The 23,110-nt window shown below is 39.3% G+C and overlaps 1 protein-coding gene across 13 annotated transcripts in view; it reads left to right on the top strand.

The window, feature by feature from the left end:
* The window catches only part of CADPS (calcium dependent secretion activator), a 483,498-nt gene that overhangs the window by 345,620 nt on the left and 114,768 nt on the right, over window positions 1-23,110 (top strand). For 3 of the 13 annotated variants that reach the window (XM_015130512.3, XM_077993271.1, XM_015130501.3), the window contains exons 14-17: window positions 14,906-15,007; window positions 16,506-16,569; window positions 16,968-17,091; window positions 20,377-20,394. In XM_015130512.3, coding sequence (XP_014985998.1) covers window positions 14,906-15,007; window positions 16,506-16,569; window positions 16,968-17,091; window positions 20,377-20,394 — 308 coding nt within the window. Of the gene's footprint in view, window positions 1-1,892; window positions 2,052-14,905; window positions 15,008-16,505; window positions 16,570-16,967; window positions 17,092-19,437; window positions 19,507-20,376; window positions 20,395-23,110 lie in introns of all 13 variants that reach the window. The other 10 variants (XM_015130515.3, XM_077993272.1, XM_077993270.1 and 7 more) reach the window with 5 other exon arrangements.

Raw genomic sequence — 23,110 nt, 5'->3', positions numbered from 1 at the left:
AACTTTCTTCTCCTTTCAAGAAACTTAAAATAAATTGCAAGCAGGGCTTTCTAGGGCAAGCTCGGAAGTTAGACCAATCTAGGTTCAAATCATAGTTCTTCCATTTACTAGCAATAACCTGGTTGGTAATTAAACCCTTTGTGCCACAGTTGTCTCATCTGTAAAATGGGATGATTGTATACCCCTGGGGTTGTTGAGAGAAAGCAAGTACATATAAAGGGCTCAGTATAGTGCCTGAAACATGGCAAAAACAATAAATATTTGCCTTTGTTTTTGTTATTTATTTCATAATTGCTTAATGATTATGTCCTTAGTGTCAGTCACTCTGATACACATTTAGTATGTGTGGTGAGTAAAAGCCAGACATCAAACAAGGGCAGAGTTACATTCAGATTGGTGCTCTGACTCTGAGGAAAGGGAATAAAATTCCATGACAAAATTTAATAAAGAAACATGACTCAGATGGAATGGCAAGATGGCAAGGAGGACCTCCCTGAGGAAGTGATGCTGGAGCTGAGAACTAAAGCATGTGTAGGAGTTGAGTGGTTCCAGGCAAAAGGAACAGCATGTACAAATGTCCTGCAGAAGGAGGAAGCCAAGTACATTTCCAGAGCTGAAGCAAGCTAGGTGAAGCTGGAAGGCAAAGATGATGACAGCACTTTTAATTTAGCCATAGAGCCTGGAAGAACTTTTGAGATCACAGTCTAATCAACCCCCTCATTTTGTAGGTTTTATATACAAGCCCAGAACCTCAAGTCTCCTGACTCTGTACTAAGTACTCTCTTCCTTTAGACCTTGCCCAGCTGCTGGAGGAAAAGATCCATGTTCTGAATAATGCAAAGCAGCAAATAATTTAAGAACATTGCCATTTGGCTCTGGAGACATGGAATAAATTTCCACACTGCCACAGCCAGTTTACTATCTCAATGTATGTAGCCTTGCATTAGTATAAAGACAAGCCTATATTATCCCAAAGCTCCCCAACCAACAGCCAGTGAAGCCACACCCAGGAAACACTAGGTGGCTTCAGAAACCCAGTCTCAGATGCAAAAGTCGCTGCTCTGGAGAAATCCACATGTGGGAGAATCCAAAATTGACTACATTTATTTTAAATCAGAACTGTGTCAGTCATCTTCATCTTTCCAAGCTATGCAACTAAAATCTCTGTAGGATTTTTTCTGTGCTTTTCCTCCTTCTAGCACTAGTATATTTTTATGAAATGCAACTTCAACATTTAGAGCTAGATAACAATAGCATTGTAGGTTTGAATATTTAACAGGCAACAAGGTTATCATCACCTCCCATTGTTATAAGGTTTGCTAGCCCAGCACGTGACCTTTTATTTGCATAAAAGATACTCATGAAAACTCTGATACCTGGGGGGTATCTGTGCATAATTCTGCTTTTTATAAATATGTACACTTTGATGACTATCTGTTACAGCCTCTTGGACTGAATTTTTTAAAGAGAGAGAGAGAGAGAAGTTGCATTATATTCTCTGGGTTGTCACACTGTATTCTACATATGTTACTGAATAAGAAAGTGTTATAAAATAATGAAGTGTTTTTGTAAACTCCCTGGTAAACATCATCATGAATTATGATACACATTGTCTGGATTTCATATTGTAAGACTGCCACTTGATTCACAGTTAGGTTTATACATCTTGTCATGGAAACAGTTTTGGATATCTTATTTTCTTTTCGGTTCTGATTTTCCTTATGCAAGTTTGCATCTTTTTTTCTTATTATTTTAGTTTGAATGCATTTGCGCCTGCTTTTTCATGCACCCTTCTTTTTCTTTCTTTTGTTTGTGCATGTGCGCGTGCTCTTGATTCTCCTATGGCTGGCCACACTCTGTGCATGCCTCATGCGACCACCCCCTCTCCAAAGTCAACAAATGCATGTGTACCTTAGTGGGCTGCCACCAAATGCAGACCCTGAAGGGAGCAAAACTCCCTCCCCACCTGAACCAGAGGCTAAAAAAGATACCAAAAAGGAATCCAAAAAAAGAAAAGATTCCAAAACCCAGGCAAATCAAGAGCCGAAAAGGTAAGAAGTTACGTGTGTATTGGCTTGTGTTTGTGATATCTTTAGCCTTTCCCCAAGCCTCCATCCATGCCATCACTTCCACTTTTGCAAGCTTTGAGTATTCCTAAAGTCTCTCTTTCTTTAAGCATTTTCAAAGGTGCAATTAAAAAAAAAAATTCTAGCAATGGGCAAAAATACCATGTATTGGGACTAAATTTGAGTCAGGTGTTCAGCAACTTTTAAAATATGTTTATATTGAAAAGACTAATTGAGCAATATGTAAACAGAATTCTAAGTCAGATTGCTTTTTTAGTGGCATCCAGTTAGGGGCCTGGTACCTTACCAAGTCATTCATAATAAGCAACCCATGCTTTATCATTTTGAAATTATGTTTAAGGCGCAAAAAAAAAATGGATTGGCATAAGATAGGCCTATGCATTTATAGTAGTGCCATCATTTTCAGCAAATACCCATTAGTTCTACATTCATCTCATAAAAAGAAATTCATCTCAAATAATGATTTATAATAATGGCACAAGATAAATTCTATTACCAAATTAATGCTTCTCAGTAGAATCACTTAAATACTGAGATCATCTTTAAGGCACTTTTAAGTTCAAAAATTTTGTTTATCCTGTCCTGTTTCCTATGTCCTTTCTTTGTGGGTTTATAAATTGGCAAATTGGTGAAAATTTTTCCCTTTTAAACTAGATTTGCTAATTATTTCCAATTTTATTCTGTGTCCTTCTTCACCTTTTATACCCTCACCCAAAATTAACACTGACAATTTAAAGTTTTTTGTTGTAGTTTTAGAACTGATGACTCTGATCCTGGCATTGCCAAGCTACCCAAAATTCTCAAGCGTGTATGCTGTATGCTTCATCATTATAAATTTATTCACTGAATATTTCTAAGTCCTGAAATGTATACAGTTCATTTGTTGACAGGCCAAATGAAAATGCAAACTTTTGCTTTCTAGAGAATGTGGCAGGCTGTCAGTCACTATATGCGGGTCCAACAGGGAAGGTCAAAGAAAACCCTGATTCCATGGGGCCATCCATCTCCTTCACCACAATATTTAAGGATAGAGGTGAAATGCAGTTTCTGATTGTGTTTCACTGTAAAAGTTAGATCGCAAGGCAACAGTAACTTGCAGTTAGGAAGAAAGTGCTTGCAGAATGTTGTAGGTGCCTGAAGGTCAGGTCTAACACAATGACAAGGCTTCAGAGAGGAAGCCTTCCTGGCTGCTGTCCAAGGTGCTGCTTTTGGAAGGCTCAACATCCTAGGGGAGCAGAGAACAAATGGCCACTGTTAAAAGGCACATTTGCTTGAACCTGATCTATTTCTCAGGCCACGAAAAGATAACCAAAATGATCTTGACCGGTCCTATTGAGGCTTATGTGTGTGTTTCAGAATCTGTGTTTGCATTGCATTTTTTAATAAAGAAGATATCATAATATTAAGTAGCAGTTGTGTGATATTCTACAATTTACAAAGTGCTTTCAGACATTTGCTGTAAAATGTTCAGATTAGCTATTTTTATATCCATTTTGCAGATGATGATAAAGTCAAACATCTGTAAATAAGTGGCAAACCTAGATGTTCTAAGTCCAAAGCTCTTTCCTTTCACACTATATCAGGACTGTACTTATATGCTGAAGACCTGAATGTTAGAGCCTATTCTGCATAAATCTGGGAGTATCAGATCCTGTTTCTGTGCCTCAGTTTTCTCATTTCTGTAAAATGAGCAGACTGAATCATAGTATCTGAAATATCCCTTTAACCTCTAAAATTATCTTCTTTTTTTTTTTTTTTTTTTTTTTTTTTTTTTTTTTTTTTTTTTTTTTGAGACGGAGTCTCGCTCTGTCGCCGGGCTGGAGTGCAGTGGCCGGACCTCAGCTCACTGCAAGCTCCGCCTCCCGGGTTCCCGCCATTCTCCTGCCTCAGCCTCCCGAGTAGCTGGGACCACAGGCGCCCGCCACCTCGCCCGGCTAGTTTTTTGTATTTTTAGTAGAGACGGGGTTTCACCGTATTAGCCAGGATGGTCTCGATCTCCTGACCTCGTGATCCGCCCGTCTCGGCCTCCCAAAGTGCTGGGATTACAGGCTTGAGCCACCGCGCCCGGCCTAAAATTATCTTCTATGGATTACAATAGCAAATGAAATAGTCCATCGTCAGGTTTCATAAATAAAAGTGTTTTCAAAGGTGCAATTTAAACAATCATAAATAAAGTTTAATTAAAATAAGGATAATCACTACCATTTAATAATTACTTGCTATATTCCAGGCACTAAGTGAAGTGCTGTTGATATATGTTATCTCATTTTATCCTTATTACATTCATATGAGATAAGTATCGTTATTACCCTCACCCAATAGATGAGGGCTTGAGGCTCACATAAATTCAGCCACTTGCCTGAAGCTCATAACAAATAGCTGTCTGAGCCTGATTCAAACATGGATTCTGACTTTGGCGCTTGCATTTGTAACCACTCTACCTTCCCACCTGTCCAAGATTAGCTCTTGTATATGGTGTGAGATGCCAAACCCAGCCATTCGATATTTGTTTCAACATTTCCAGGTGAGATGCTACAGCAGTCATCTGAATTAAAGAGAAGCCTGAAGATGGCCAGAATTAACATGGCCTACCTGGAGATTTTAGCTCTGTGGAGAAAACCAGAGTTTATCTGGAGTTTTATACCACCTAAGGGGAGAGTCTCCTTTGAACACTAATTAATCGCCTTTGGGATTGGGGAAACCACATTCCAAACCTTTCACCAGCATGACCAGCATTTGGATGTGGAGATGTTATCTATTCTTTGTTCCAGATTTAAAAGGAATTAATGGCCGGGCGCAGTGGCTCATGCCTGTAATCCCAGCACTTTGGGAGACCAAGGCGGGTGGATCACGAGATCAGGAGATCGAGACCATCCTGGCTAACATGGTGAAACCCCATCTCTACTAAAAATACAAAAAAAAAAAAAAATAGCCAGACATGGTGGCGGGTGCCTGTAGTCCCATCTACTTTGGAGGCAGAGGCAGGAGAATGGCATGAACCCGGGAGGCGGAGCTTGCAGTGAGCCGAGATCGCACCACTGCACTCCAGCCTGGGCGACTGAGCAAGACTCCATCTCAAAAAAAAAAAAAAAAAAGGGAATTCATGACTCATGAAAGCAATGGCCCTTTAACTGCCTTTAATGGAATAGAGCCCATTCTCACTGAGATTTCACAACCAGATTCAGATTAGGTAAAAAGATGTTTTTTCCTTATTATTAACTCAGCATTTCCACAGACAGAGGCAGAACCTCGCCCTGCTGCAGCTGGAAATCATTAATGACCACTGAGGTGGCAGTGACCAAGTTTCTCCCATCTGTTCTGGAAGCTTGTGCACCATCTCTATGAAAAACTGTGTTCTATGAATCACAGTTACTGCAGTCAAGAGTAGACACATCTGGTCAATCAGGAAGATGTTTGCTGTTCATAATTTCAAACTCTCGGATGTATGGAACCATCCACATGTTTGGCATTTTTTAGAATTACTGGGGGTAACCCCCCCACACACACACACACACAGGACATTTGGCAATATCTGGAGATATTTTTGATTGCCACATCTGGGGAGGAGTGGTACCATTTTCATCTAGTAAGTAGAGGCTAGGGATATTATTAAACATCCTGTAACGTGCAGGAGAGACTCCTGAAAACAAAGCCAAAAATGTTAATAGTGCCAAGGTCAAGAAACCCTGTTTTAAACCAAACTCCCTGGTGATGAGCTGAATTTTTCTGTTACATGGATTTGTTGTTTCTTTTACACAAGGCTTACCCTATGTCTAAAAGCATAACAGGTACCACCACTGATTTTCAATTTGTACAGTGGTTCTCACACTTTAGTGTGCACATAAATCATGAGGAGATTTGATAAAATGCAGAGTACTAGGTCCCATCCTCAAATAATTTATTTTGGCAAGTCTTAAATGGACCTGGGAATCTGCACTTTTAATAACCCCTCTCTGCCTTGATTCTAAAGCATTTGGTCTTTAGATCACGCATATTTAGAATTTTGGTTGTCAAACTAGGCTGCCCACTAGAATCACTTGGAGAGGCTAAAAATGCTAATGTCTGGGCTCCACCTGCAGACATTAATTAATCTGGAAAGTGGCCCAAACATTGTGAGTTAAAAATCTCAAGTAATTCAAATATGTAGCAAAGTTTAAGACCCACTGATTGAGAGAACATTAGTTTGAACTAACTCTTTAAAACTGAACCCATTTTCTGAAAAGAGAGACGGAAGAAAAAGAAAAATGTGAGTATGTTCAGCTGGTTGCATTTGGCGATCATGAAATCCACAGATGTAAATTGCTACATCTTCTAATTTTTAAATCAGCTTCTAAGGTTGCAGTACTTAATTCTCACCATAATATTTTTAGTATTCTTTCTAGATGACATTTAGATTAGCATCACTTTTGGTCACTATCCCACAGTGACAAGGCAATCAAACAGCTCTGATGATTGCAAGTTGCGTCAATGTTCCTTGGATCCCTTTATTATTGGGATTGGAAATTTTTCTCATTTACATTATTATTTAACATTTCTTGAATGCCAGTGCTGCTCTTCACATATGGCCTGTGTAGAAAGTACATTGTATCAGCAATTAACAAATCTATAATGCCAACCGCCCCAATCCAAAGTAAGCTGCATAGATTAATGAGTAAAGCAGATGTAAGATGGCATGAATCTTAAAAATCTCTGAAAGTGTGCTCTAAAGATTTCTTTTGGGAGATGTATTTGGAGCCAAGGTGCTGCCCATGTTCCGAGACCACGTGATCCCTTGTAGGTTAAGATTTGAGTAAATAAACAATCGAATGGAACTCACTTTTCTCCTGTTACTCTGCTAGGATTCCTAAGTAAGTGGTTTCATCCTCCCAGTTGCCCAAGATAGAACCTCAAGAGCCATCCTTGACTTTTCTTTCTCCCTAGTATGTCACAACAATTCAATTTCTATATCCTGACAATGCCCTTAAGTATCTCTCAAGTACATCCATTTCTTCCTGTCTTCAATGTCACTACCATGGTTTAGGTCTCTATATTCTCTCCCCTGGACCACAATGATTGCCTTATTGACTGTGCCCTTGCCTCCAATGTTGGGCGGCCCTTTCAATTCATATCACATAATGGTTCCTTTTATTTCTTTTTGGTGAATGCCTTCCTAGTAGCAAATGAGTAACACATTTTTTTCTTTCACTCTAACTCCCTCCTCTCTCTTTCTCATACCCATGCGCACCCACACACACACACACACAACGACATTATGTCTGGTGCTTCTCAGCTCTTCTTCCCACAAAGATAAAGGGCAAAAACTGTGTAGTGGGGATAGCTCTGTTTTACTGACCTCTGCATATAGCACTTTATATAGCAGGCAGGCATGGATGCAGTATAACAAACACCCCCACATTCTTGGTCTCATGTTACACACTGACCACAAGGATTATTGCACTTGTGAACATGCGCATGTCGCTAGCTGGCCTTCCAATTCTGAGCAAGGCCTTGCACATGGCTGAGTCATGCTCTCTAAATTCTAAGGAGCCAGCTTTACTTAATAGGAAGTACTTGGAAGAGAAAGTGGGAAAAAATTTCAAACAAATTTCAAGTATAAGTAGGCATCCCAGATGTCCAAGGAGAAATTCTCTTTGGAACTTGTCTCCTTTTAACCCACGTGACTCTCTTCCTGACTTTCCCCATGAGAACAGCAGATTTTCCTATTGAGACAAGAAATCTTGTGAAATATGCTAAATTACCTCTTCCATTGGTACAATCTTTCTGGCCCATAACAAACCATCAAATAATGTGTTTTTTCCTTTTAAAATTCCAACAATGTGTCTTTATCCCATGGTCATTGAATTAACTGGTACAAAAACATATTTTCAGATGTCACACCCCTTTTAGAGTGGATGTGATATCAAAAAGTCACACATACTACTGGTCTGACCACTCAGAATTGTGTATATAATGTCTTCAGAATGGAATCTAAAGATTAATTGTCTATATTTGTCTAGAAATAAAGAAACACATCTCTTATTCCTCAACGGGAAAAATCTATGTAGTGCCAATTTTTTAAATTGGTCCTCTTGGGGGTAAAATGCATGCTTTCCTGCATTTTATACAATTTCTCTAATCATCTGTTGTGTTCTTGCTTCATTCAATACCTGGACTGAGCCTGAGCCACTTTGACTAATGTCCTTGTGCCCATAGCATCCACATTCTTTGTGATTGTTCAGTAGAGAGAGACTTCTCAACTACTTTCACCCTTTAATAGAGTTAATGACACCTTCTGATACTGTTGGGTTATAACCACATATTTAGAAGAACTGTAAATAAGTCAAGACAGTCCTCACTGGTATATTTTTGCCCCTTCCAAGCCTGGTTTTGAAATTAACTAATAGCCCCAAGAAGCTACAATGCACACTTGTAATATTGTAGAAATTGCTTATTGTTGCTTCCTATCTTATTCTTTGTGATACAAACACTTTGATATATTTGTTTTAGCAGCATGTCTGAGCCCCAGGGCATCAGGGCATAATTAGAAAAGGGCATGTGCTGGAAGGAAAGGAGAGGAAGGGGTGAGGCTGGCTTTCATAATGAAGCAGTAACTATGGGATGTGAGAGCCCTAATTATAATTTATAATTAACATAGGATTGTACAAACCATATAGATGAGCAAGCAGGGATATCTCCTTTTGAGAAGATAATGCTTTGGTGCTATCTTGAAATTGTGGTTATTAATCACTTGAAAGAGACAAAGGAAAACGTTCCATGCAAGGATTAAATTCAAAGGTATCATTCTAAAACCAGAAGTAATAAAGAGTTAGTTTCTAGGAGAAGTCTTTTTCTTTTTAAGTCAGAGATTAAAAGAGGATGTTTAGTCTAAGTGTCCTATTCAGGGAGCACTGCAAAGAACGTCTACTAAGATATTCTGTCCCTTTAAGCTCTCGTGTTTCTGGGCTGGAACAATTTCGTAGCAAGTAGGATTCAGTTATCATGCTTGTTTAAGGACATTTTCATGGATCCATAATGCGGTCTGCAGGCATGCATCCATTTGGAGAGAGAGAATATATCATGTTTACGGTGCCTGCACCAGCATATGTGGACATTTGCATTTGGAGATGAAAGTATATTCCCTCTTCAGCTGGAGTTTTACCCCTTGTTGGTAGTGACTGGAGCCTGAAAGCTGGTTGTATGCAGAGCAGTGGACCAGACACTCTTTCCTCTTCTGTTGAATTCATACATTTTTTTTTTTACACCTGGATTCTGCCCTTAATCACCAAATAGATGCAATATCAGAACATATAGATCATTGTAAGCTTTGAATTAATTTAGCATCCTGACCCTCTTGAAGAGACATCTTGCCTTTCAAAAGAAGGTTTTGTGGCCCAGCTTTTAACATAATATGGAGAACCATTCTAGCAAGATAATGAACTGCTAAGAATCTCCCAGCTACTCGGGAGGCTGAGGCAGGAGAATGGCGTGAACCCGGGAGGCGGAGCTTGCAGTGAGCTGAGATCCGGCCACTGCACTCCAGCCCGGGTGACAGAGCGAGACTCCGTCTCAAAAAAAAAAAAAAAAAAAGAATCTGTGTGCTCACCTGGGTGTGTAGTGACAATTTAATGACACTAAAGAGGTAAATTCATTTCACAAAACACACTGAATCTTGAATTCTTTGACTACACTGTTCACACTTAATTTCAAATATTAAAATGTTTCACATTAAAAGCTCAGTACTTAATTATATTAATCCTATAATCGATATTAATTAATAAGCTCCAGGTCAGAAGCATTTGGGAAGAAGAAAACAATTTGCATAAGCAGTCACTCAAAGGATGGGCAGCTGGGTTATGGTAGTTTCAATTTAACAACAACAAAAAAAAAACAGAAAAATACAACTCTAGATGTATTATTATTTGTGACATGGCTCAAGATGGGAGACTGTGAGGAGAGTGAAGATGACAGAACTGGTGCTAACCACTGTGACAAGAACTTGAAGAGCAGCCGACATGACATCTTTCCTATCATGCTGCCGAAAATGTCAACTTTGTGAAGGACAGTGAGAAAATGGTTTGCCGAAAACTTGAAAGGTGGATTGCGGAGATGCCCGCCGTGTCAGATGCAATATAGTCTACTGTGGCTGGAGAGACCCATTTCTGGCTCCAGTGATGGCCTGCAGGTGGGAGAGCTTCCAGTCTTCAGCACAGCTCCAAAAATGACTGCACTTGACTTGCATATTGTCTCAAGTTTGCGGGACCATGATATACAAGAAGTGGGGTGTTAGCCAGTGTGCAGTTAGGTGGAACCAGAGACCAGGGGCTATGTTCGCGTGTGTGTGCACACGTGTGTATGGGTTTCTAAAGCTAAGTTCAAAGGCATCGTCTATTAAAATTTGGAACATTGTGAAGGAAGGGATATGGGCTTTATGAACTTACATCAAGTTCAATATAAGTAACAAAAACTAACTCTGGATAATCTAAGCAAAGGAGAATTTATTAGGATGATGCTGGGGGCCTCAAAGACAGGGAAGGGAATGCTGGAATCAAGTCAGCTATGGAAGAGTAGAAAGCAGGACTGATGCAATGGTTCTTACTGTATGTTAGAGTAACATGGGAAACCTTAAAAATGCCAATGTCAAGCTGGGCACAGTGGCTCATGCCTGTAATGCCAGCATTTTGCAAGGCTGAGGTGGGAAGATCGCTTGAGCCCAGGAGTTAGAGACCAGCCTGGGCAACATAATGAGACCTTGTGTCTGAAGAAAATAAAAACAAAATTAGCCGGGTGTGGTGGCATGCTCCTGCAGTCCCAACCTCTCAGGAGGCTGCAGTAGGAGGATCGCTTGAGCTTGAGATGTCAATGCTGCAGTGAACCGAGACTGCGCCACTGCACTCCACCTTGGACTGAATGAGACCCTGTCTTGATAGATGATTGATTGATTGATTGATAGATAGATAGATAGATAGATAGATAGATAGATAGATAGAGCTTTGAGGATGGGACCATTCACAATTCTAATTAACAGACGAGATCAAAAACTACTGACCTGTAAGGACAGTCTGGTCAAGGCACAGCTGCTGGAACACGCAAATTCCATCTGTTTCTTCAAGCCTTGTATCATTTATTCAATGTAAAGATTCCAGAGGAGAATGTCCTGGTAGCTGAACTGAGGCCATAGTCCACCTTAGATATGGAGTGGCTGTGAAAGGGAGGGGCTGGCCTCTAGGAAGCCCTTCAGCATTAATAGTAGGGGAAGGGCAGCTCGATTTACCCTCACACGAGAGTGGTCAGAATGTGGCTGAGGCCACTCCTCCAAATCCAGGGCTTAGAAAGTGGCAATGGATGCTAAGGAGCCTGCAAGCAAGAAGACCAGAATATTCACGGTCAGGACACAAGAGGGTGAGACAGTCAGGCTTCTAGATAGGTGTTCTATGTAGAGACACATATCAGCCTGGAATTTTCTAGTTCGCAGTTTAAAATCCAGCTTCACCCCTCCTCTTCTTTCACTCTTTGTGTCTCCTTAAGTGAGTTAGTATTGAGAAAGGAAAAAGATGCAGAGCTAGTTTTATGACAGTTGTAGAATCACCCCCAAATATTTTCAGAAAGACAAAACAAAAGCATGGCGTCTGAAAGATACCAATATAGTTCTACTATTTATTTTGCAACCAGCACTACTTGGAATGGCACCTTGTAAACAATACAAATGCCACTTTTGGAAAGGATTCATAGTTAAATAATATCATGTATCTCTTGCAGAATATCTTGGGTTCCAAATCCACTCCAACCTAAGAGAAATCAGGAACCTTGAATCAAAACCCTCTCTGCCACTGGAAGAACCACCCACCTAATATTTTTTTTTTCTCTAGAACAGTGGTTCTTAGAGTGTGGTCCTCGAACCAGCAACACTAGCAGCACCAGAAAACTTGTTAGAAATACAGGTTCTCAAACCCCACCCCAGCTCTACTGAATCAACAACTTCAGGGGACCCACCAATCCAGGTTGTCACCAGGTGATGCTGTGGCTCACTCAAGTTTGAGAACCACTGCTCTAGAAAAAGTATCTTGTTGCTTCTGTGGAAAAACAGTGCTCTCCAAAGCACGAAACCTGAGTTTTTCGATTAATAACTCTATAGAGATCTATCCAAACCTGTATAGTTAACACTGCTGAATTATAGGGGTCAATGAACAAGAAATTGATGTTTGACAGAATTTTCTAAAACAATGAAGCAAAATCAAACAAAAAAAGAGGATCTTTTTGCTTTTTAACTGACCTGGTTACAACCTGTGATCTTTGACAAATTGCTATTCCTGCATGTCTTTTCCTCACTTGGTAAAGCAGCATCACCTGTTACCAATACCATTTCAGAGCAATTCTGGCAGTTACAAACAAATTTACATTTTATATCAAAATCATTCGACATCAAATTGTTTTATCACCTGCTTTTATGGGTGAACTCTGTACTTGTATCTTACAGACTTAGTCAAGTGAGTTTGTGACATGGGTGATCAAGAAGCAAATTTAAGAGACAACAACACTAATTTTTAGTTGTTTACTTTTATTGGAATAGCAAGATTAATGGTGTTCAGAAAGTAGTCCGAGGAGAGGTTATCAGGGAAGCAGAAGCTGCTATCTGATACTTTTAATAATTACAAATGGGAATCATGAGGACAAAAGGAAAAAACATAATCCAATGTTAGGTTTGTAGTAATATCCTTTATAGTGAGAATTGACGGAGAAGGCCAAGCATACACTAAATGTTCAGTTTTTATCATCTCAGACACAAAGCAGAAAGCTGCCTTCTAATTGCCTAATTGCCTTAGAAGGCTTGTAGGGTAATGAATGAATGGTTTTATTCACAGAGAGATTTATCTCCTAACAATGACCACACATATCCTGGCTCTTCATGTTAAACAGTCTCCATGCTTTTTGCTGTGATACGTAAACCCTTTCTGAACTGTAAAATTATATTTAACAGCATTTTTCTCTAGGTTAATTTGCCACTAAGAAACAAAATGCTTTAAATTGCTCCATTTTTCCCCCAGTTGAGTGTGTGCATGCACATGCTAATTATATAAACAAATATGTGTTCAGTTCATTAACAAGCTGAATTTTGGTTAAAGAAATTTAAAAACCACAGCTTAAGGAAGTTGTAGATTGTAGCATATACGTGAAAAGTTACAAACAAAAGCATGATGTGTTTTGTGGAGGCCAATAAATTCGTCCTGATATCTAACTGTAGATTCATGGACATTTCATGTGAAAAAATTTTGTTGTTGTTGTTAAGCATGGTAGCTTGCACCCATAATCCCAGCTACTCAAGAGGCTGAGGCAGGAGAATCACTTGAGGCCAGGAGTTCAAGGCTGCAGTGAGCTATGATCACACTGCTGCACCCCAGCCTGGACAACAGAACAAGACCCTGTCTCTTAAAAAAATGTTTAAATAAACTTTGTAAATTAACATTTGAGATTTACCAGAGAATTTGAAGACAACCTACCTGTTGTTTATCATTCTTCCTTTCCTTGGAAGAGTATGAAGAAATGGACTGAACAAGATTTTACTGTTTGGGGGTATTTTTTATAAAGTGGGGGAGAGGAAATTTTCTCATATTTCAAATAGGGTGTTTTTATTATCAAAAAAGAAGGAAAGCTGACGATTAACCCGTAACAGGAGGTACATTGCTGTCATTTGCCAAGTCTTTTGTGCAGTCAGACTGGTCTGGTATAAAGGATTTTCCCAACTTATGCTGGATCCTTGAGAAGGCCTATAAATAAGACCATTTGTTTGGTCTCAAGATGACTTGCATTTGCAAACTGAAGAATGTTCCAATAGAAGTTTTATGGTGACACACCAATCTGCAAACTGGCTCAGCCAGTAGTCAAAACAAGTCACTATGAGATCTGGGAAGCTGAAGGCTCTGAATGGGTCAGATTATCCTGCATTTAGTTTGGAACAGATAAATTTGGGCTATAAATATGTATCCTCCCTTTATATTTTCAACTTGAATGGTCCATAACAAATAGAGGATATATGTACATACCTAAAGGTGGCACAGAACCATGAGAATACAATGATCAAACTGAAATCATTTATTTAAGCTGGAGTTCTTTTTATTACAATGAGTAACAATTTGCTACAATTGGAAAATATGTGGTTTGTTCTTCAATGAATACATGAGCACTTAAATAAATCTGAACATCTGTAGTTATAAGCAGGAAATAGAGCCATTTAAGACGTTTAACACTGGGAAAGACAAACACAGGTCACCTGATTTTTGTAGGAATTTTTGTGCGTAATTTAGGGACCCCAAACCCAAGCACCTACATTTTAGCAATATGGTAATACAATTACCTACACCTACAATTTACACCTACAATTTAGCAATATGGACCAGGTGAGTGTCTGTCCCTGGTACAGAAGAAGCTGTTAGCCACCAATTGATAATGCCAGCTGTTCCAAATTTTCAAGAAAACAGAAATCAGAATTGCATTCTCAAACTTCCCCAATTTAAAAAAATGTTGGCAACTGGTTCAAATTTCTTAAAAAGCTGTAAGCCAAACCGAACAAGTTCGGGGGCTGGACTTAACCTTCAAGCCACCAGTTTGTACATTTTACCATTTCACACGAAATGAGCTACAGCTCTGCACATGTTTCCAAAATGATAACCCAAACACAACCCATCCCCTTTGGAAGCCAGCCCTGAATAGCTGGGCTTCTCCTTAGGTCACATCGATCATTGTAGTTGTTTCTTCTAAAATGGACAGTTTCCTCCTGCTAGAGATTTGATTTGATGGTGTCAGCATATGAGGTTCCCGTCATTTCATGACATGTCTTCTTTCAGGCCTGATGGAATCGGAACTGTGACTGTTGAAGAAAAGGAACGTTTTGAAGAAATCAAAGAGAGGCTCCGAGTTCTGCTAGAAAATCAGATTACACATTTTAGGTAAGGATCTGGGGCTGGAGGGTTTTAATTAGGAGATGAGAGTGGGAAGGAAAACTAAAGGGCTTAGTTTTTCCAAAACTGTAAATCTACCAGAGGATGCATTGGATATTTCGAAATAACTGAGTAGAACAAGCAAATCAATCAGACATGGTTCCGCAATAACCAGGAAACTTCGTATTCTTAAGTTCATGTTATTTCCACTTAAAGAACAAATTCTTCCATGTTTGAGCTCACCCTGGTCATCAGTCTGTTATAAAAAGTTGAATTTGAAGCTTCTTCAAGGGTCCTAAGTAAAAATAAATAAATAAAAAATCTTGTGAATCAGAACATAGTGAACAAGGAAGGAAGGCAGTGGTACTCCTAGGAGAGTCTCCACTTTCTCCACTACCTCAGAAACAGGACTAGCTGGCTACACAGGGAAAGAATGAACCTTGGATCAGCCTGAGTGGGTTGAATCTCCCCTGCATACTCAAGAGAGCCAGCAGGTTCTGCGCTTGAACCTTACGCCACATAGCCCACTTCTCCCTTGGAGCAAATTAGGTGTTTTTAGTGCTGTCCTGGTGGTTCTGGACCAGAGATCCTGAAATAGCAACTGAAAAATAATAATAGCATTTCTAATGGTTCCTGTTTATTAAATACTTCCTATATACCGATACAGAACTGGAGGCTGGAGAAGTATTAACTCATGTCATAACAACTTTGTTAGTTATCATAATCCCCATTTAAACCAGGAATAAAATGAGGCTGAGAGAGGTTAAGGAACTTGCCCAGGGCAATCCAGCTGGCAAGTGGAAGAAGTGGGATGCTTATATAAGATAGTCCGGGTTTCAGTAGCCATACTAGTCTCTCTGTCCCAGGCACAGTGTTCTGAAGGGCCGGTGACAACCTGAAACCAGTCACTGGAACTCGTAGTGGTACCTGACATAGTTTTTTTCTGTGGCATCAAAATCCTCCTGGATAAATCCTTATTGACCATACACTATGTGTAAAATGCATTACCAGTAGCAGAAGGTCCATAACAATAGGAAACCACAAGCAGGGAAGGACAGCTAGCAGAATCATGAATTTGCTCTAAATCTACTTTTCTATTCCATATATGGATCTTTTAGGGTCTTAAGTAAGTATATTTGAATTTCAGCCTGTTCCAACTAATACTTTTTTAATGCCGGTCTCGATAATAACATATAAGGTCACATTTGAGCTAACGAATAGTTCTCCTTCACAATAGAAATCTAAACAGAGCCTTATGTCACCACTCTGAATATTCTTTTCTGCTGCAGACATTTGCAGAGTCCCTCTTTAGTCATTATTCACACATACACATATATACATTATATACACACATATATGGTGTGAATTCAGATTAACATAACACAACGTGACAAAATAAAAAGCATTTTCCATTCCTCAGAGAGAGTTGCTATAGGAATCAAATTGCAGCATATTTCATGCTAAAATGTAATAATTTAGGCAACCTGAAGAATTTTGTCTTTTTTAGGTATTGCTTTCCATTTGGTCGACCTGAAGGTGCTTTGAAAGCTACTCTCTCACTCTTGGAAAGGGTAAGAATGAAAGTAAAAGATAGATCACATATATATAAAAAGACATAAGCATAATTGTAACGAAATGTTTTGGTTGAATGACCTAGTTGTAATTTTTATAGGATTTGTTTACCATTCATCAAATATCAGAATAGAAGCGAGGAAACTGCCAAAACTCTTGATATTTTATCTTCAAACTCCCAAATGGGATGTACGGAAGATATGTTCCTAGCCCTTCCCTGATTAATGGGCGGCCTTTGCCAATGCTTTGCAATTCTGGTGCTTTCTCTTTAAGCATGGCTCTCAATCCGTATTAAGTCACAAAGAACTGATTTTAAACTTTCACGCTTCCAAGAAGTATGGATGAGTGACACATTTGCTTGAACCTTCTTAGTTATCCCTCTTTTTCCTACTTGAAGGTTTTGATGAAAGATATTGTTACCCCAGTGCCACAAGAGGAGGTGAAAACAGTCATCCGTAAATGTCTGGAACAGGCTGCGTTAGTCAACTATTCTCGGCTCTCAGAGTATGCCAAAATCGAAGGTAAGGCTCCCTTCTGCCCCCAGTTTTGAATTTAAATTTTGCTATGCCTCCCTGGGGAAGTCTTTCTCTTTTCTGAAGGGCACCCGAAAGCAGTGGTCCATCTGAGTATATTAAGCTGTAACCTGGAAGCACTTGAAATGTGGAAGTTTCCTTGGCTGTGGCCAAGGAAATGAATTAAAAGACATCACAGGGGCTCAGAAAACAGCCTTTGTAAGGGAACAATATTGAAAACAGGATGTTATCACATAACTAAGGTCCTTCTGAGAGTCTGTGTTGGCCCTAAGTATCGGCTTTGTGGCTGATGTTTTCCTATAAAGGAATTCTCTAGAATTGCCACCTTCTTTAAACAGAAGAAAATAAAGCAGTCTGTTGTCCGCTGCTGACACCATTGGAAGCAATACAAGAATTGCAAAGAGCAAGATCAAGGTTTTGCCTCTTTCTTGCCCCTGAAAGTACCTTGTCCTTTGGTAGTGTTTCAAACTCAATGGCAGGTTAGTGCTGAGCCATCTATGATGGCTCCAGGTTGGCTTTAGATCTCATTCATTGTTGTTACACCAGACCTTAGATGCTTGTTACCACTGCCCTCTCAAGTTTTAGGGAAGTGGTCACTGATGACCCAGTAATCACCAAAGGCGCTTTGAGTAAACTCTATTTGAGAAGATATGGTTCTTTGGGACCTATTCATTCACGAAGGTATTAATCACTTTTCATTGTTACCCTGTTGGCTGCTATAGGGTGATTTGAAAGCCACACCCAACTTGACCAGTGGTGTAAGTGTATAAATGTGGAAGTTCTGTGTGCAAAACTCAATGTGTCCGCATTCTGGAATCTGATGTTCTCTCACACGTGAAACATGACACCTGACTAAAACTAGCAAATGCACATTGTCTGCCTCAAGACAACTGGGGGAAAAAGAAACTAACCAACCACCCGGACCCCATCACTTACTCTGCCAAAATCCTTGTTTCCTTAGACAATTAGGTTAAGAGTATGTCAAATTCACAGTGTTCTGTACATTACACGTCCTCCCTCTCTCAATTTTGTCTGTCTGACAATGCAAATTGTGTACCAGTGGTAATGAATTCATTGTTATGCATCCAGGGAGAAACACTTAAGAATTGGGCACCAAAAGGATGTTTATCAACTCTTGACTTGGTAATGAGTGACAAAAATAGAGGAACAAGAGGTTGTTAAAGGGCTATATTAGCAAACAATTGTTCCAGCATTTACTGTCCCAGGATGTAATGATTGGTTGTATTTGGTAAAGTCAGCCAGGTACCTAACAATTCTAGGCAAGGCCAGAGATGGGATGGGATCAAGAAACGTTCTGTTGCCATGGCTGCTGCCTCACAGGTCTTGGTCTAGCTATTACTAGTCTTTTGGTAAGATCTGCTCTCTTCTTTCAGATAAATCTATCCAAAAACAAACTTTAAGATCTGTAAGTAAAAATGCATTCATTTCCAAAGTAGATCAGCTGGTCTGTAATTTCCTTTTGTGCCTCAATTCTTCTTGGTTGTGTTAATTATCTTTTGCACTGTGACTTTTAGGTCTGGGGATTCTTTGAAGAAACCAGTTCTTTTTTTTTCAACTCTCTTTTCAGAGAAGTACCTCATTGCACACTACCTGCTCTCTTCCGCTTCTCTCCTTCCTTGTCCGTGATTGGCTCAGCCACTTTAATGTGACCTCTGCAAAAGTGTCTGAGACACCAATTTCAAAGCATGCTGGGATTGTTAATTCAGACAACCCAACATCCTCTGGCTGCATGTATCAGGTTTTCTTTCATGAACATAGTCCACCATAGGCTGAGACATTGCAGCCTGAAAGATATTACTAACAGACAACTTTCTTTTACAAGGCTCTGATCCTACCCGCAGAGAAGAAATCTTTCACTTTTTACATTTGAGCCCCTCTGTGAGAATTAACAGCTTAGTTATCTGAGAATTCTGGAAAGAAGTTGTAGTAATATTGCTGGAGACTATGTTTATGAAGAAATACCTCAAGAGCCTTAGATACTAAAGTCTGAAATCCTTAGTATCTTGGAGCCTTAAATCAATGAAATTTTGTTTCCCTTTACTCATGATGTTTTGGTCATTGTATTCTTGCAAACAGCTCTAAAGAGACGTGTAAAATCATGGTCACAATCTCTCTCGTGACTCACGGCATGCTGAATGGTTAATCCAGTAGATCTCCAATTTTGAAGCTCCTTTTTCTTTTATCCTGTGTTTATCCCAAAATACTCTGTGGCTATTTTCCTTTGAGCTAATGTAACGTTTTCCTCTAACCTATGACCTTTAACCTCTTTACCTCTGACCTAAGCCTCTTGCATGCCCAAATCCTCTTTTATAGGGAAAAAGAGAGAAATGTATGAGCATCCTGTCTTCTGCTTGGCCTCCCAAGTGATGGATTTAACCATTCGTGAGTACCTACCACCTCCTCACCATGCTGTCTTCACTCTTTCTGTTTTCATTATTTCAAGAAAATCCAGATCCAAACCAACTCACTCTCCTTGCTTCAAGTTTTTTAGCATTGGCTTGTCTGTTGGTTCTGTCTGTGAAACCCAGTGTGAGAAGTCCAGTCACTTTTTAGCAGCCTAAAACAGGTTAGACAATTAAGCCATTTGTTTGTGATAAACTCAGATTTGTCTGTAAGTTTTTCAGTTATTCTCTGTCTGTGACCTGAATGCATTTTTACTTTGCTTGTGTGTAACCCTAATTTGTAAAGTGCTTGTCACTGGTACACAATCAAAAGGTAGCAGCTAGGCTGGGGAGCAATGCGTTAGGTGTCAGATAAAGGACATTTGGGGCAAAATCATGCCTTCTTTTCCATGTTTAAGATGCCAAATTATTATGGGTATGAGATCACACCAGGTGGTCCATTCTTTGTAAAAATTAGATCTTATACGCCTCCTGTCTGTTCTCTATCAAGCTGGGAAGCTTTTCCTTGTTCCCTCTGGAGATTTTGACTTGTCCTTGTCCTCTAAACTTTGCCTAGAACATATGACTTAATTGTCACTTGGAGAGTTCATGTATGTTTCATAGCTTGATTTCACATTAAACTTAATTTTACTAATTTTCTATTTGTGCAGCATTTTCCACCTCTGTGAAGGAGACTTTTTTTGCTGGCCCCCAAACTTCGGGGCAGTGGGAACCCAAGGGCAACTTTTTCTTTCCAATATCATGTATCACACATAAGTGGGGGGCATTTTGGTCCACTTGCTCATTAATTCTGCATATGTGTTCTTGTTTCTCTCTCTTCTCTCCTTGTTGTGCTCTCTCTTTCAAATAGAGAATCAAAAGGATGCAGGTGAACCAATTGTATATGCATTATAAATTATCAGGACTGTTGAGTTATATTCAGTTTTTGTTTTTGTTTTTCAATAGCTCCTTAAGGTATGTACTCCCAGAGAGCCATGTGGAGTTGCAATAATACTTAAGGAGTTAATTTGTGCTGTCTAAATACATCTCATGCCCATTTGATGTTGACCTTTATAGAGCAGAATTTCTGAAAAGGCATAAGCTTTAAAGGAATAGAATTCTGGTTTGCTGCAGAGCTTCATTTCATCCTTGGTTATAGGATTCCAGTGATTTGGCCTCATGTGCATTTTTTAAAAAGTTATTTAACCAAATGAATCTTCCTCTTTGTTTTTCATTTCTTTTTTCTGTTTTCTGCCCTATTGAGAAGTTCGTGTTCTTTGATGAATGTTTATCAGCCAAGACAGAGAGAAGTTGTGTCCATGTTGTTCTTGTATGTATCACGTGATAAAGCAGGAAGCATGGACAGGATGACCAAACAGGGGCTGTTGCTGGAAGTTTTATTAGAGGAAAGCTCTTGGAAAGTTCTGGCTTTGGAAATTTTCTTCTTGTTTGGTCCCAAAACTTCTGATCCTATTTTGAGACTAGGTCTGACTTAAAACTTTAATAACTTAGAATGCAGATCATCGTTTTTATAGTCTAAAGGGTTGTCAAAAATAACTATCAGTTAATCCAAATTAACAGTTGAGCACATTTCAAAACAATTCAGAAAGCATTCCTGAGTACATTCCAAGCATAGGGATACCGATAAGTATTTGAAGACTCATAAACCTATGTTCAAGACACATGAACCTTTCTCTCTGGTAGGAAGATATTTATTCAATCATTTATTCACTCATTCATTCATTTATTAGACAAATGGTTAGTGGGAGCCTACCCTGTAGCAGGTACAGTGTTAAAAGCCAGAGACTATGTAAACAAGAGGGAAATAGCTGTTAGCCTCATGGAGTATGTGTGCAAATGGGTGTATATATGCAAATAAGTATATTGCAAAGCCTATTGGTAGAGTTATGTGTAAGAGGGATGGGGCATTGTCAGAAAACCATGGAAGTCTTCAAGAGATGGTAAGGATTGAACTGCATCTTGAGAGATGAATTAGAATAAACGAAGGGGAGCTAGGATTGGGAATGGAAAGTCATCCTACATCAAGACAGTAATATGTGCAAATATGTAAAACCAGATAGCTAATAAAAAATAATGAATGCTTATTTAATGCATATCGTGTTCCAGGTATGATTCTAAGCATATTATTAACCTATTTCTCCTCAAAAGCCCTTATAAGAGGGAACTATTATTACTCCCATTGTACAGATGAGCAAACAGAGGCACAGAACTTAAAAAACACACATCCAGAAGTGTAAGTGGAGTAGATGGAATCTGAGCCCAGGCAGAAGCCACCCTTTTAACTACTCTGTAATTAATTCAACATAGCTGCAAAACAGAGTGAAATGATGATAGTAGTGGGTGGGTGCTGATGATGGCAAGGTAGGCAGGGACAGGACTTCAAAGGTCTTTCTATGCCATAATAATGCTGAGTTCAGACTGTATCTCGTGGTTCAAAATTTCTTAACTTGAAAATCATGCCAACTTTTGCATGCATATGGATTTTTTCAGAGGAAAGATTCCACAGGTCTCAACTGCAAAGGTGATGAAGAGTCACTGAAGGCTGTTTATGCAAAGGGATAGGTTGGTGGTTTACACTGCAGAAAAATCACACTAGCAGGAATTAAGAGAAAGGACTGAAGAGAGGGAATAGGGTAGAATTGGACTTAAAAGTTAAGGTCAAAGCAGAGATGGGGTTGAAGCTTGGTATAGTGAAGTTTTTTCTAAGTATATCAGGTCTCAATTGCAATCATAATCATAATTACTTCTTCCCTGGCCTTTAAATTTTTTCTTTCATACCCCTTCCCTCCCCTTTCAATTTTCTTAATGAGAATAGAGCACAAATTCATGGATAGGTCTGCATAACCAACTGTATGGAGGTGGTAGGGCACCACCGGAGTTACACGTGCAAATTGTGGGGAGGTGGATAGAATACTGGGGACTGAAATATGGACAGCTGCTGAGTCCTTTAGTCAGACTATGCTTTAAGAATCTACAGGGCTATGCAGATGGCATTTTGGTGGACTTATGCTTTATGTCTGGTGGCATTATTAGAAATTAAATGTTCAATTTAATTACAGTACCTCCAAAAAAAGATGCAAAAGCCTGCTAGTCTATGAAAGAAAAGCTGTGACTCCTGCAAATGAATTCTATTATTTTAAATACATTTCCATTTAAACCGTCACACATTCTGAACCAGAAAGCTCTGAGAAAGTCTACACTACTATTGCTGTTTTGCTTCAGTTCTTGGCTAAATACTTGCATAATTTTCTGAGCATCATAACGATTCCACTGGAATTTGAAATAAAACAACTTTTTCCTTCAAATATGCCAAGGATTTGCAAAATCAGACAGATGATGATTTGTAGATAGACAGCAGATAGATATAGACAGAATAAATAGGTAGGTAGATAGATAGTAGATAGATAGATAGATAGATAGATAGATAGATAGATAGATAGGTACAGAAATAGGTAGGAGGAAAGGAGAGGAAAGGAGAGGAGAGCGGGTAGATGGGTGGGTGGGTGGATGGATGAATGATGGGTAGGTGGGGAGAGAGAGAGAGAAGAGAGCAGCCTCCTATGAATCTATGGGCCTAGGCCCTG

The sequence above is a fragment of the Macaca mulatta genome, chromosome 2, assembly GCF_049350105.2.
Source record: "Macaca mulatta isolate MMU2019108-1 chromosome 2, T2T-MMU8v2.0, whole genome shotgun sequence".
Classification (NCBI taxonomy): Eukaryota; Metazoa; Chordata; class Mammalia; order Primates; family Cercopithecidae; genus Macaca; species Macaca mulatta.
The sequence above is the reverse complement of the archived record's forward strand: the minus strand, read 5'-3'. Positions and strand labels throughout refer to the sequence as shown.